The sequence below is a fragment of the Chelon labrosus genome (assembly GCF_963514085.1).
Source record: "Chelon labrosus genome assembly, chromosome: 6".
Classification (NCBI taxonomy): Eukaryota; Metazoa; Chordata; class Actinopteri; order Mugiliformes; family Mugilidae; genus Chelon; species Chelon labrosus.
The window spans coordinates 23,120,933-23,137,277 of record NC_140342.1 but is presented as its reverse complement, the minus strand read 5'-3'; the positions used below and the strand labels follow the sequence as shown (position 1 = coordinate 23,137,277).

Below are 16,345 nucleotides of genomic sequence, written 5' to 3'. Positions count from 1 at the left end.
AGAGAAGATTCTCTTTTGTTCTTTTAAGTCTGTTTATCCTCCCACCATATGGAGCATAATAATAGATCATTATTATTTCTTCTTTTCTTGTCTCAAATTCATTGTAAGGACACTCGTGCCAATGTGACAGCCCCGACCTTTGTCCCCATCTCTGCCGCTTTCACGCCGTTCTGATAACCTCGAATCAAAGCCCATTCCACTCTTGCGCTAATTGCCAGTTAACGCCGAACAGCCGAGTCAGCTATACGCCGTGAATGTTAAAAAAATGCTAACGACATGCTCGTCTCTCTCTCCCTCTCTCTGCAGAGTGCCATATTTGGCGGTGGCTCGCACGTTTGAGAAGATTGAAGAGGACTCGGGACGGTAAGCGCTCCATATGGAGGGAGACGGTTTGTTTGTTGTTGTTGTTTTTTAAATCCCAGAATGAGGTAAACACCATGTGGGAGAAAGGGATCACAACTGTTTCGGAGGATACGCACCTACGAAAGTGTTTTAACAAAACGACACTCAGGCTACCTGCTGGGCATGTCGAGAATTAAATTATATAATTATATATATATATAAAATAAGGTGTGCAACCAGGGAAAGTGAGAAAATTAGATTATTTTCTACTTAGGACAAGGAACATGATGAAATTTTACAAGTAGTTCACCTTCTAGAAATTTAGCATTTTGCACACCTCAAGTTTCATCTTTTAATCTCTGCAACTGAGAGAACACCGTAATGATGTGTAAGCCTCTCGCCGACAAATTGAAAAACATCTTCGCAGGCTTTCTTTTTCTTTTTTTTTTAATATTATCTTCTAAGGATATTGAATGACAAATGGTCCCGACAATGCCCTGCCATTATCTGAAACTGATGTATAGTGTTTCACAAATGAACTGCTCATCTGCCTCGCCCCGGCTCCCATTTCCCGATTAAAACGTCCAGACAAATCTCATTTCGCCACCTCCCAGAATTTTACAGGATGGCCCTAAAATTGGTTTAGCTCGTCTCAAAGCAATCCGTTGTCGTCTCGCAGGCTGAGAAACATCGAGACGCTGTCGAACCTGTTTCGCTCCGTGCTGCTGCTCTCTCCAGGTAAATGCTATTTTATCTCTACCCTAATGCATGCCGATGTGGCTTCATAGGCCGCCGGCTGCCTGCCGCTCTATCAAGGAGGCGATGATGAAGCCGGGTTGCACATAAAAAGTAGGAGGGAGGACACGACGGTCCATTGATGTGTGTTGGTGTCTGTGTGTCTTGTGGGGTGGTGTTTGTTCTGATTTGTTTCTGTGTGTGTTTGTGTATGAATGTGTCTTTGCAGGTGTGTGTTTAGAGAGTGTGTTTCTGTGTGTGCCGACATTTACACCGATGAGCCACAACATTATGACCACTGACAGAAGAAGTGAATAACATTGACCATCTTGTGACAATTCAACGTTCTGCTGGGAAACATTGGTGTGGATGTTACTTAGACATGTAGCACCCACCTAGACCAGACCAGGCACCCCCACCCCATAGTAATGAGACTCCTTGATGGCAGCAGCCATCCCCACACAAAAACGCTTTAGGGAAAACAAAAAAAAAACATGAAGAACAGCACAAGGTGTTGACCTGGCCTCCAAATTCATTAATTCTTCCATTATCTGTAACTGCTTGTCCCCTGGAGGGTCGCGGGGGTCGTGGGCTGGAGCCTATCCCAGCTGTCATTGGGCGAGAGACACCTATGGCCAATTTAGAATCACTAATTAACCTAAGGGGCATGTCTTTGGACGGTGGGAGGAAGCTGGAGTACCTGGAGATTAGAACCCACGCAGACACGGGGAGAACATGCAAACTCCAGTCGACCGATGGATTCGAACCCAGAACCTTCAATCCTCCAAATTCACTAGATCCCAAACTGGTCAAGTATCTGTGGGATGATCCACAGGGGCCCCTCTTCTCCTCAAAGGCTTACCCACTAACCACATTGTGTTGCCAGACACCACAGGACACCCTCAGAAGGCCCATGTCCATTCTTGGATGAGTCACAACTGTTTTGGAGGCACAAGGGAGACCTACACAATATTAGGAAGGTGGTCATAATGTTATGCCTGATCGGTGTATGTGTGTTTGGTTTTTGTTTACGTCTCAAACTGCGTCTATTTATACTTTATGTGTCTACTTCTGCCTGCATTGCATTCTGGGTAATAAAACCTTCATACGTGTGTTTGTTTCCTTTTTCCTAGACGACCTGCTGTGCTGCGTGTACCTGTGCTTGAACCAGCTGGGTCCTGCCTACATGGGGATGGAGCTCGGCGTTGGAGAGACGGTGCTGATGAAAGCTGTTGCTCAAGCGACCGGTGAAGTCAAAAACAAACACCCTTGCCGCGTGCACTCAACTCAGCCCCCAACTCCTAACGCCGCCCGTCTCTGCTCATCAGCCGGGGCGAAAGGCACCTAGTATTTACGTTTCGCTCTTGTTTCCAGGGCGACAATTGGACAAAATTAAAGCGGAGGCTCAGGAGAAAGGCGACTTGGGCCTCGTGGCGGAGAGTTCCCGTAGCAACCAGCGCATGATGTTCCAGCCGGCCAGTCTGACAGCAGGGGGCGTATTCAGGAAATTGAAGGAAATTGCCAGCATGAGTGGGAACTCGGTGAGTCACTGAATAACATTTTCATTAGAGGAGAGCAGTGTCGGGAAAATATTGTTTCTCTCTATTTGCTTCTCGGTCAGAGAGAGGAAAAAGAAAGGGAATTTTAACGTGATTGCGTATTGAGCAAGAAATTATTAGTTTACTTGTGTGCTGCGGAGGGAAAAAGGTTAATTTTCTACCATTTGAATTAGTCGCTACCTGGACGACATCTCTTGTACAATTAGTTTCCCTGTTTTCCTGTTGGTGCTTTGTTTCTTTTTTTTTTTTACTTTCTGGATTGAACATGGAGTTTGTTCTTGCCGGTGACCTCAGTCTTTTGCATTCTGTCTCCTCTCGCTCGTCTTCTGTGAATCTCAATTTCCTCCCGCCTGCCTCAGGCCATGAATAAGAAAATCGACATCATCAAAGGCCTCTTTGTGGCATGCCGCTTTTCAGAGGCCCGCTACATAGTCAGGTAAAATAAGACTCTCTCTCTTTCTCTCACACACACACACACACACACACACACACTGCTTGTGTGACCGCAGGCATGCACGGCCATCTGCACGTTTATAGACACACACAGATACTCCAGTGACTTTACAAATGCCAACGGTTAAGCGTATAGCTCTTGTCCTGGGTAGCAGGTGCTGAGTGCTGTGGATCTTGTTCTTTTAATGGACAGGTCTCTGGCCGGGAAGCTGAGGATTGGCCTTGCTGAGCAGAGTGTCCTCTCTGCACTGGGTCAAGCTGTCTGCCTCACCCCACCTGGACAAGGTACTTTTAGAGGATGTGTTCACGGTTTGTCAAGAATAAGTTGAAACAACATGCAGGTGTTCATATGTCCATACTGTCACACTGTCCATACTGGTTATTAAAATGTCCCTTTATAATGTGCTTTCAATGTAAATGATGGGTGCCGATCAGCCACAACATTATGACCACTGACAGGAGAAGTGAATAACATTGACCATCTTGTGACAATTCATTGTTCTGCTGGGAAACTTTTGGACCTGGCATTCATTCATGTGGTTACTTAGACATGTAGGACCCACCTAGACCAGACCAGGCACCCCTACCCCATAGCAATGACACTCCTTGATGGTAGCAGCCATCCCCAGCAGGTCTAGATCCCAAACTGATCAAGTATCTGTGGGATGATCCACAGAGGCCCCTCCCTACTAGCAACATCCTGTTGCCAGACACCACAGGACACCCTCAGAAGGCCCATGTCCATTCTCTGATGAGTCGCAGCTGTTTTGGAGGCACAAGGGAGACGATTAGTAATAGGGATGTCCCGATACCGAAGATTATTCCCCCCCCCCCCGATCCGATACCGATCATTTAATATGGAGTGTCAGTCGATCCGTGTCCCGATCTGATCTTAAATAAACACAGTTTCCTTCTCTGGAGATTCATAAAGGCTCTTCTTATCTTACTTGTTTTCTCCTACATCACATGTGACTGTATTAAGTCCAATAAACAGAGCTGTCAAAGTTAACATAACCTTCGTTCCCTACAACTACAAAAGATCGGATACAAAATGCTACAAAATGCTTGGATACCAATCGGGACACCCCTGATTAATAACTAAATTAATAACTACATCCAAATCAGCAGCTCGGCCTTGTGTTTCTGGATAAACGGCTTGTTTATGCTCGGTTTGTGGCACATTCAAGGCCAACAGGGAAATATCAGGATCTCAAATCGCTGCTGGAAAGTCCAGAATATATGAAAAAAGACAGCTGCTGTGGTCACTGAGCCGTCAGAGCCGATGGCCAGAGGGAGAAGGGACAAACAATTGAGGTTGAGAAAGGCTAAAATCGCTCAATAGTTGTGGTGCATTTCACCTCGTGTTACCTAATTAAGCTTGAAAGTTTTTTTTTGTTCATTTTTTATTTTTTTTCCCCAATTGTTTAATGAATGTGCTGTTTCTGTGCTCGGCTGCAATTAAATCTCAACTTGAATGTGAAAATCAAAGGAGAGGGAGGCGAGGTGTGAGAGCAAGTAATATGTTTTATTTATAGATCACTTGTTAAATCAGCGCTAAAATATTCTTTGCATTCATTAAAACGGTCGTAACTCGAGCTCACATCATTTAACGCTAAAGCAGGGAGTCCTGTGATGTGTAACGTGACGTCTGAAGATGCGTTTTTTTAAAAAAATATTTTTTCCTCTTCTCACCGCTGCCGAATTCGTCTCTTTAACTTTTGACAGATGATATCTCACCGCCTGCTTTCAGCGCCGAGCCGACCCGCTCTCACCAAGTTAAATGGATTCACTCCTGACTTATTAATATGCGTTACTTAGCCTGCGACTGGAGGTGTGCTTTAATAAGAGTCAATTAGACCAGAGGTTCGGTGTTGGGAGGGGTGGAAATTTGCATTGATCGTTGGTCTGGTCTGGAAATGTCTTTTATTCATTCATGTATTTATTTATTTATTTATTTATTTAACCATTATTTAATCAGGCAGGTCAACTAAGGGCAAAATCTTTGTAGGGCTGAAGTGGATCATTTACAGTGAATAATTTATCTTAGCATTTCATTATTTGGTCATTTTTAATCTTATACTGGGAAAGAAAATAACACATTTGGACCCTATTTTAACCCTTTCATACACACGGGGAGCATGTTAAGCTAATTATTCAATATAACAGACTCTAAGGTCTTGTGTAGTCCCTGGCCTTTGCAGGGGCCTCTTTTCTTTTTTTAAACAAATGTTCAAACGCTTACATCAGGGGTTGTGTTAACCGAATATTTTCCATCATTGACCGTTTTTATTTTATTTTTTTAAATGTGACGGAAAAATCTGAAGGCCATCCATCATTTTGACAGATTGCAGTTCACACCCCTGACCACTTGGTGGCGAGTGACGTTATTAATTAGCTCTAGTCTCTCATCGCAGTTTGCGTTACAAACATAACGGAACTTTTGTCGGTGAACGATTTCCTGGTACACCGATTACACCGATGCACACGTCAGAGCTCGGCTAACCATAGACCGTATATATAATATGTATGTATGTATATATGTCTATGCAGCTAACGGCTACCAAAATGGAACATACCACCGAAGCACTTCAACCCTACGGTACCGTCTAAGAGCTGTTTACGCTAGCAGTCCCGTTCCGAGTACGGACAAGACGTGTTGGCAGCCGAAACTTTTTATTTTTGTTTTTGTTACCATTTAAAGTCAATACTGTTCTGAAAAAAGTACTTAAAGTTAATGAAACTTTAATGAAAATTAAATGCTATTGAATATGTCTTTATTATCATTTTAAAAAATTAAAGTGACGGGTAAAAATAGATTAAGACGGGATTTTTATGACCCTGTCAGTCAAAATGACCGACAACGAAAAAGTCTAGCGCAACCTCTGGCTTACACGGACCTGTTTGACTTGCATTATTTTTTTTATATATATATATATATATGTTTTTTTAACCCCCTTCGTTACAGGTTTCCCTCCCACTGTGATCGACGCAGGGAAGGGGAAGAGTGCTGAGAGCAGGCGAGCCTGGATCGAAGAGAAGACTCTCATTCTCAAACAGACCTACTGGTAACCCCCCTCCTCGTTTCACTTTGCAGCCTCTCCTCAGCTCCACCACCGTGCCTCACCCCACTCCCCCCCGCCTTAAGCCCTGTCCCTCATTCTCCCTCACTCGTTCTGCTCGCTTTCTTTTTTGGGAAGATATTGATTCCTTGTTGTGTTTTTTTTTTTTTCTTCTCTTCCCAAACCACCCCCCTCCCGCTCCAGTGAGATGCCCAATTACGACGTCCTCGTTCCCGTTCTCCTAAAAGAGGGCATAGACCAGCTACCCAATCACTGCAAGCTCACTCCAGGTAAGCAGCCAATTGAGAGGCAAAAAAACCCCAAAAAAAACGTGTCTGTGTTTATTGATCCATACGGTGGAGGCGAGCGAGTCAGTTATTTTAGTTGAGTCATTTATCACGGAAAAGATAGAAGATACCACTAAACCAAGGATTAGCTCCCAATTATACTGTTGTCAGCCTATTTGTGATAAGGAACCCAGGCACCAAGGTGGGAAATTAATACGGCCACCGTGTGAACGCTACTAAATTGGGAAGCTAAATTGGTCAGTTAGACGAATCTTTATTTCCTCTTGGCGAGCAAACAATACTTATTCACCGGATAATACCAAAACAATTTGGACAAAGAACGTTACAATCCTGTCATATTGAACTCTTAGCTCTGCGAGCCTCAATTAGAGGGAATATGTTTGGTATATTTCATTATCCTCTGCTGCTTTTTCTTTTAAGTTTAACTTAGCAGCGCAGCCCGGGGGCGATGTGAGTCAGAGAACTTTCATATTAAGGCCAAGTAAGAGTACGAGCTAATTAATTTATTTTTCTTTCGGTCACAGAAACGGTTGTGGGTGCGATTCTGATGTGTCATGTGAGAATGAATCACTGAAGCTGATTTCACAGCTGCTAGTTTGTATTCCTGGAGGTCTGTTAGCTCCTCCTTCTCCCCTGGGCCAACTCTCAATTACGTTCTAGCCTGTTTAGGACTTTTATTTATTAAAGTTTTCTTTTTAGCGTTCCGCTGTTTTTTAAATTGTTTACTTCCCCTATCGTCTTCCAGGTGTGCCGCTGAGACCCATGTTGGCTCACCCCACCAAGGGCGTCGGCGAGGTGATGAAGAGGTTCGACGAGGCGGCGTTCACCTGCGAGTACAAATACGACGGAGAGCGTGCACAGGTGCGTGTGTGTGTAGACGTCGAAGTAACCGGAGTGCAAACTGTTTGTTTTTTCCTCTCCTCGCGTTTGGCGCCGAACACATGCCCCGCTGAATTTTGCATGCGTATACCTTTCGGCTGTGTTCCTCTCTGAGCGCGTTCGGCGGCTCTCGCTGTGTGTGTTCGCTCGTGTTTGTGTGCGCCTGAGCCTGTGTCTACTCTTTTAAGATAAACACTAGTGCTGCTTTTTTACCCTGAGCCTGTGGGCAGAGCAAGCTACTTCTGCCACTGAGGGCCAGAGAGAAGGCAGAGGGGGGTGGAGAGAGGTGAAGGAAACGGGCTAGAGACACAACAGGAGACGGCAGCAGGGGGGGAAATTGAAGGGAGGGAGGGAGGTGAGGATAGAGAGAGAGAGAAAGACATAAAGAGACACAGGAAGAGAGAGAGAGAGACTGTAATGTGTGACGCCTCCAGCTGTATTGTTAATTTAGGACAGTCATGCCAATAAAGTGTCTTTGAACTGAGTTGAATTGTGAGGAAGAGAGATGAGCGGAAACAGAAACAGAGTCAGGATGGAGGCAGAGCAAGCAAAACCCTATGACGTCCTCTTCTGCTGTGTCTCTCTTTATGGCCTCACTGCAGTGGACTGTACCTCAGACAGCCAGCAGAGGGACTCACGGTACACTACTCACTTTATCTCCCTCTCTCTCTTTCTCTCTTTCTCTCTCTCTCTCTCTGTGTTTTGAGAATATCTGTCTGTGTGGCAGATGATGAATCAAAACTGTTGGGCGTGTATTTATATCTACTTTGTGATGTTTTCTGTGTCAGATGATGCTCATTGGCGAACAGAGAAACTGTAGATTGAAATGGAGCAAAGCAACATATCTTATTCAGGCACAGGGCGTAATAACAAACGTCAGTATGTTGTGAAGGCTGAGCGTCCCTGGTTTGCACCAATACCACAAGTGAGACGATTCGAGTGTTGGTTGAGAGGGATTACTCTTGATTACGACGCAACTTTCACAGTATTTACAGTTTTTAACTCTTTGTCTGACGACTGAAAGACTGGGGATCACACTGAACACATCAAACCCTCGCGCAAAGTCTCACGAGGGCGGCAGTTGTGGTTTTGCTCTGCAACCAACATCATAAAGGCACTCATGCTCCTGCCACAACTGGATTAATCTCTCCTCCATTTCTGGGTCCAGGTTGTCGCCGCTCCCATCTCCATCATTGTTTTAATATTTTCGCTACTTATCGTCGTGTTCTGGCGCTGTTTCCTGTGTCTCGCCCTCTGTTTTTTATTGACTGTGCGATATTTGTGCTAGCTACCCTTGCAGACTGTCCCCAAGCTGGTGCAGACTCTGCCCAACTGGGACCCATTGGAAAAGTCTGGCAAAGAAATCTTGTAGTGTGTCCTCGGCTTTAGAAAGGGGCTAAACAAGTGAATTAACTGAACACTAACTGATCGGCGTGATTCAGGAGATGCCAGCTCTCTACACTATATCTTGTAGCTCTTCCTGGCTAATAGTAGCTCATACAGTTTCCCCTTTTGTTTGACGAACATAGACTACTGCCATGTTCAGTTGCAGAACATGTGTGACAGCTGGCTGTAGGCTTTGCGTCATGTTCAAGTGCAACTTTTTAGTCCAGAGTCCAGACACATGCGACTTCACAGTTGTCTCTCAGTCTTTTAAACACAAGGTAGTTGTCTACCGTCCAAGATTAAGAAAGACAAACAGCTGTTAATGACAAATGGCTTAGACTGGGCTGTGAATAATATAGGGCTGCAGCTGTTTAGGATATGAATGGCGGCCTTCTACTACATGATAGTACAGATGCAGTCCCAATTACAATCAACAAAAGTCGCTGACGTTAAATCAATGTACACTAATTAATGACAGTGTGTTGTACAGTAACAACGTCTCTCCTCGTTACTCTCAATAAATCGTTTGTTGCACAGTTTCATTTGGTACAACATCAAGTTTTAAATGGGGTTTTCTAAAGGCCCATGTCCATTCTCTGATGAGTCACAACTGTTTTGGTTATACACCCATCAGCCACAACATTAAAACCAATCACAGGAGAAGTAAATAACGTTGAACATCGTGTGACAATTCAGTGTTCTGCTGGGAAACTTCTAGACCTGGCATTCATTGGTGTGGATGTTACTTAGACATGTAGCACCCACCTAGACCAGACCAGGCACCCCCACCCCATAGCAATGACACTCCTTGATGGTAGCAGCCATCCCCATCAGGGATCCCCAAACTGATCAAGTATCTGTGGGATGATCAACTGAGGCCCCTCCCCTCAACCCAAAGGATCCAAAGGCCCCCCATTAACAAGACTGTGTTGCCAGATGCCACAGGACACCCTCAGAAGTTCCCATGTCCATTCTCTGATGAGTCACAACTTTTTTCGAGGCACAAGGGAGACCTACACAATATTAGGAAGGTGGTCATAAAGTTGTGGCTGATCGGTGTATATAAATAAATGTAAATCTGGAACCTAAGCCACGAGTGCTCCCCACATAAATCTGCAAAGAGGACCAGACTACACCTGCACACAGGATGCAGTCCTCAAATGTCACAGCGAGAGTTGAATCTGGGGCGGCTGAATCTGACTTCTGTCGCCTACATGCAGCTGTTACTGAGTTATTGATAAGTTGATGGACAAAATAGAAACTATTTCCACTATTAGATAATCGCTTAAGTGATTTTCCTGGAATGCTTTTGCAGTCACAGCTTGTTAGGTGTGAGTATTTTCAGATTTTCTGTACTTTCTGAACTCAGTATCATCATGTTCTCAGGCAGTTCACTCCAGATGAGTCGAGGCACGTTATTAAGGTCATCCTGGTTTTGAAAGCACTCAGAGGGAAAATGCACAGTCATTGTAGATGTGCACGTAAAACACACAAGCTGTATATGCGTATCATGTCTGTGTGGACGGCAGTATTGATTAAAAAGGGGGGGGGCTCTGTTCAGGCAGACGGAAACACTTTTTAGTGTAGACACAACTTTAGGCTGTTTACTTGGTGGCTTTGACCTTTTGCTGACCCGGCGATTAATCGATGAATCTAGAAAATAATTGGTAGCTGCAGCCTTGGCATGCTTGTCGCCCCCACACTGTTAAGGACAACCTTTGCGTGACCATGAAAGCTTTTATTTTGTTTCAGAAAACATATATATTTACAGAAATAGTAATTTTTATTTCTTTTTTGTGGGACACTGAAGTCTTTACAGATTACAAGTATTTGTCAAACAAGTCACAAACATAGACAGCATAAAGATGGACAGTGGAACTGCTCCTCAGATGTGAAGCCAAAGCAAGTAGAGCTCCCCCTGGTGGCTGGCTGCAGTATAGGTCATAAGCTCCGCCTCCTCCATGTTAGTGGGCGGGACTTGGGCCAAACTAAAATACATGTCAAATAATGTTATTTCAAGGATGGTTTCAGTCATTTTAGGAAGTTAATATAATGTTAATATAATGTTAATGCATGCTCAAGTGTCAATTTTGTCGGATAAGTTTCGTTTTAGTTAGTTATTTGACGCTATAGAAACAGGATCTGACATACTGGCGGCTACCAGTTGCCATGCCATGCCCGTAAAGCGGTGCAGTGGGACCGTGAGAGTTTAAAAAGTAAGTACAGTGTGTAATCTGGTGGAGGTAGAGCACAGCGTAGTATTAATTAAACAAAAACTTGTGTGAGTCTGGAGGAAGTGTGGGCGGGGCATCGATATCACGACTCCTCACGGCTCCACTCTCGGACCGTACTGATCAGACTCTGGCTCCAAAGTTGCAAGATGGCGCCCCGCACGTATCCCCAAGAAAATAGCGACGGTTTGGCCAATGCAAGGAAGTGGCGACGCATCGTCCATATTTATATACAGTCTATGCTCACGAGACAGACTCTAAAAGACTGACATCGCTTAAATATGTTCATAAAATTAGACCAGGTGACAATAAAGGTGTGTCGTCTCATCTTAAGTGTAAACCGATAATGAATTCCACTTATACTCAAAGGTGTTGTTCTTGTCCCTACAGTGCGTGGAAGCTTCGCGCATCCGTGTATCAGATTCAGTTGTGAAATCCCAGTTGTAACATTAACACTTAAGACTCTTCTATTTATTTTTTCCCCTTCTTTTCCCCCCACAGATTCACATTCTGGAGAGCGGCGAAGTTCGGGTTTTCAGCCGCAACCAGGAAGACAACACCAGCAAATACCCCGATATCATCTCACGCATTCCCAAGGTAAAACCCTTCAACACCGAGCGCTGCAGCTCAGCCCCTGGGAGAAGAGAGGGGGGGGAGTGGGAGAGAGGGTCTGAGCCGTGATTGTCAAGCGAGAGCTTTTTACAGCAGCGCGGATAACAACTCAACGCATTTATCCTGCTCACTCCGTCCTTCACTTCACTGCCTCGTTTCCATCTCCACGCTCTCCTCTGCTTCTGTCACAGCTGGAATCCCCCTTCCTCTTCAGAGTTTATTTGTTTTGCGCTTTTCCCGCAACTTACCCCTTCCCTACGGTTATCAAGAGCTACCACTGACCCTGCTGAGGATGGGAAGGTTAAACCAGCTCGTCAACAAAACTCCCATCTCTCTAAGAGATGTCAGAAACGCGAGTCGTTTAGCTTCAAATTGCCGCCGTGAGTAGGCAAATTAGTGGGGATCCGCTTGCACGGGGAGCGAGAAAAAGATCACCGCTACCTGAAGCGTTGGCAGTCGGCCTGAGGTTATCTGAGAGCGCTCGCTGCCTCGCTGCGTGCTGAGTGTGTTTTTTTCTGCTGTAGTAAGGAGCTGCAGTGAAGGACCAGATAAATCCACATTAGTTTGTTCTCTCCCTTCGTTCGTTTTATTCGAGGCTTTGTCGGGCGCGCAGAGTTCATTGAAACATCAATAACATTTAAAAATAAAGATCCCATCAGGGTGGTTTATTCAGAATGGTCAAGGAATATTACTAGTGGGTTAATATGCTGAATATTATGCAGCAGGAGCTTCTTAGAGGTACTGACTGTAAGATGGGGTGCTTGTTTCTCAAAGCAGGTAAAAAAAATTAACCAATGCAAATAAATAAAAAGGAAAACGATCACGTTATGTCAGCCTTTACGTAAATTTGCATCAGCAGCAATGTGCTTGTCGGATCAAACGTTTCTACGGCTGCTATAACGTGTCAACGTAACGGACGACACTGATTGAGCGTAAACGAGCCCTGTTGTGTGGAATATGTTGAAGTGGCGCTCTGTTTTCCAGCCTCCAGCTTCAGGCACAGCTGGAAAATGACAGAAAAAAACAAAAACTGTGTGGGAATTCGTTAAACAGGGACCTGCAACTATAAACGACCACGGCGTCATTACTTGGACTCTGTTCGTCAAATCAAACCTGTCGTTTGCTCTAATTATGCCGCCTTTCGCTGGCAGGCATGACGGAAAATGACTCGGAAAAACCCAACCGAATCGCCAAGTGTGGGAGACCTGAAAACGGTCCATCACAGCAGCACAACCGCTATGCATGAGCACCTCAACAGAAAACATCCATCCAATGAGGCAGCAGCTACAGTATTTGGATGATTACAAAAAGTTTTGTTGCCGATGACGTCACTAATAAAAACCCAGTAGAAAGTCATGCTTTGCGACGCTGAAATCTATATTCTTGACCTGAACACATACGCTGAGAGCAGTCAGCTCACATGCTCCATACTGTGAGCTGCAGATATGTATAGCCTGTATAAAAACAGGCAGCAAGTCAGCACCATCAGCGGCATTTAATAGTACACCACAGCCTGTTGGAAGATGGGATAGTGTATCCGGTTTAAAAATAAATAAGTGTTTTAGCAGCCTCCTTCTCTCTGTTACTGCAGGGTGTTTGATGAAGTTATTAAATGACTGCTGCTGCTGCTGCACCGTTCATCTGCTAATGTTAGCGGATGCCTTTTCAGATGAGCGTGCATTGCAGTATTACTTCTGGACTGACTTACATATTTCTTTAGTTAAGTGTTTCCATGCATTTGATGAACCGCTGCAACACCTCGCTGGGCTCCTCACCTGTCTTCCAGGACAGGGGTTCCCAAACTTTTCAATGCCAAGGCCCCCCAAACAGCATTAGCTTCTGGCCGAGGACCCCCTTCGCAAACCTACAGACAATGCTACAAAATATGTAAAGAAACATCAACTTTTAGAATGTTTTCTTACTTTTATTGACCATTCAGTTAACTATTACATTTGTTTAGCATAAGTGCTGCCTCATATTTTCTGATTTTAGTTGGCCTTAGGTTTCGTAGGTTATTTTTTGCAGCAGTCTCCTCCACAGCAGGGTTGTTGGTCTGTTCCTTCAGTCTCTTTCTTGTGAAAAACCTGTCCATTTTGTATTAGCTACACGCTAGCTTCAGGGGCAAAGCAGCTTGATAAATGGCACAAACCGATGAGCATGGCAAATAACATTTCAATATATCGAAATTATGGCAATTATTATTTTATATTTTATTATATTATGAAAATGATTTAAAAAATAAATAATTTGACTATATTTTACAATAATGATTAAATAATTAGATTCTATTTTTTTATTTTTGCAAATTTTTCTTAGCTTTCCTCCAATTATCTGAGGCCCCCCTAGCGGCCCCTGGCGGCCTCCTAAGGGGGCCGCAGCCCCGCCTTTGAAAGCCACTGTTCTAGGTGGTGTCAATGTGATTGTGACGTGATCAGTGACTGACTAGTCTGTACAAACCCTGTGATGTTTAAAGCAGCCTCGTTTGGTTTATAACTTGAACGGTGTTCGTAATTTTTGTGCCGTGAAAGCAGGTTGTCTGATCAAACCGGTTTAGGGCTTGATCGGACAAAAAAAAAGAAAAGAGGTGATATTTATTCCGTTTCAGTGTTTGCGTTCATCTCCAGTTATATCAGATAATGATGCCTGAACCTGGTGATCAGCCTACCGAAGCAGCACAAACACCTCAACCGAGAATATGCGTCCGCTTTACTACTATTTGGGCGATTACAGTGAATTCTTCCTGAATCTTAATCTCGATCGGTACAGGAGCCGCTCACATATAAATCTATAAACCCAAGTGATTTCCATTAAATATTTCTTTCTTCTAAACTGGTGTAAGAAAGAAACCTTTTGCCCCCCAAAAATATACCAATTACAATCGGCACGAGCAGTTTGAAGTTAAGTCATCCTCTGTCGCGCTGTCTTTGCTAATTAATGACCGAATATAGCGAGGAACATTCTTCCTAATTAAGTCTGCACCGCATAAATCTGAACTTTTTTGTGATGAATCGTCTCATTAGATAAAAGTTAAACTTTGAAATGGCTTCGTCATTTAGGGATTCCACTCCACGTTATGAGAAAACGTTTCAATAGAAGGTTGAAGGATGAGCGCAAGAAGTTATTCAGTGGTAAGTCAAAGGAATAATTGACTAATCGATGTATTAATCGATAGAAGCGTCATTGTAGCGCCCATCCTTAGTGGTTTTGGGAGGTTTGTGGCGTCAAGGTTGTCATTAATTAAATCTCCGACTCGCCTGAGAAGAAGGAGGGGGGAAAAAAGGAGATGTGAAGGTTACAGTCGCAGGTCAAACGCAGCGACAAATTGCCCACTGCTTAAAACACGGTGGTCCACTCAGACCGTCTTCTCCTCGGCGTGCTTTAATTGTGCCGGCCTGTGAACACAACATTTTCCACTCACATCAGAGGATAACCTTCCAGACTTGACTGCCGGCAGAGCCACCAGGGATGTTCTCCTCGAGCTAATCACTGTCTCGTGTTAAACTGATCGGCTGAACATGTGCTGTGTTTTTTAAAAAGTCTCTCCGGGGGATCAGCTTTTAGTGCTTGTTTAGCGCTGAACTGAATCTGTGTGGTCCGGAGTTTCATTTCTGTGCCCCGTTTCGTGAATGTAGCCACACTGTAAGAGCTGCATGAAGGTGTTTATACTAGAAGCTGTATGTTTCCTGCTTCACACTAAAAGCTTTCTGTTGATGGAGCGTTTCCTGATGTGTCTCTACTGTAATTTCTCTAATAGACCTTTTAACAGCCGACATTTAGACTCAACACAGCAAGACAGGCCTAAGAGGAACTGAAAAAAATCAACAATGCAGCAGCTACTGAAATCATCATGATCAGAGATTCAAACTTATGAGATATATGCCCATCAGCCACAACATTAAAACCACTGACAGAAGAAGTAAATAACATTGACTATCTTGTGACAATTCAATGTTCTGCTGGGAAACTTTTGGACCTGGTATTCGTGTGGATGTTACTTAGACATGTAGCACCCACCTAGACCAGACCAGACACCCCCACCCCATAGCAATGACACTCCTTGATGTTCAGCAGCCATCCCCAGCAGGATGCTGCCTGACACAGACACACACACAAAAACACTTTAGGAACAACTAAAAAAAACATGAAGAACAGCACAAGGTGTTGACCTGGCCTCCAAATTCACTAGATCCCAAACTGATCAAGTATCTGTGGGATGATCCACAGAGGTCCCTCCCCTCAAAGGCCCCCCACGAACAACATTGAGGACACCCTCAGAAGGCCCATGTCCATTCTCTGATGAGTCACAACTGTTTTGGAGGCACAAGGGAGGCATACACTTTTGTTAATACACAGGATTAGATGTTACAATCCCTTGTGTCAAGATCCCAGGCAAAACACATTTAGAGGCCCTGTCCAACTGAGAAACCCTAACAAACCTACAGTCATGAGATATGACTCTTAATCTTCAATATAAACGAACTAAGTAAATGCTGCTGGCTTGTAGGCCCACAGAGCAGCAGAGGATAAATTCAAACCTTGTGAAATATAAGCCAACCAAATGCTGCTGGCTTGTATGGCCCGCTCAGCAGCTAACCAGACAAAGAAATATCGCTACCAACCAACATAAGGACATCAGATACCTGGCCTAGCCAACAGCCAGGAATCTGGTCATAATCGGGTTCTTTATCGTCTCATTACATATAAACATCCTCATACTGTGCTTGTGCTTCTTTGGACTAAAACAAACATTACAATTTATGGTTATTATCCTATTATATTAC

The 16,345-nt window shown here is 44.2% G+C and overlaps 1 protein-coding gene across 1 annotated transcript in view; it reads left to right on the top strand.

Moving 5' to 3' along the window:
• lig1 (ligase I, DNA, ATP-dependent) overlaps positions 1-16,345 on the top strand; it is a 69,977-nt gene that overhangs the window by 19,676 nt on the left and 33,956 nt on the right. The window contains exons 9-18 of the mRNA XM_084547103.1: positions 307-363; positions 1,022-1,080; positions 2,211-2,324; positions 2,452-2,618; positions 2,996-3,072; positions 3,283-3,374; positions 6,055-6,154; positions 6,353-6,438; positions 7,202-7,317; positions 11,454-11,549. Of these exons, the coding sequence (XP_084403229.1) occupies positions 307-363; positions 1,022-1,080; positions 2,211-2,324; positions 2,452-2,618; positions 2,996-3,072; positions 3,283-3,374; positions 6,055-6,154; positions 6,353-6,438; positions 7,202-7,317; positions 11,454-11,549 (964 nt within the window). The remainder of the gene's footprint in view (positions 1-306; positions 364-1,021; positions 1,081-2,210; positions 2,325-2,451; positions 2,619-2,995; positions 3,073-3,282; positions 3,375-6,054; positions 6,155-6,352; positions 6,439-7,201; positions 7,318-11,453; positions 11,550-16,345) is intronic.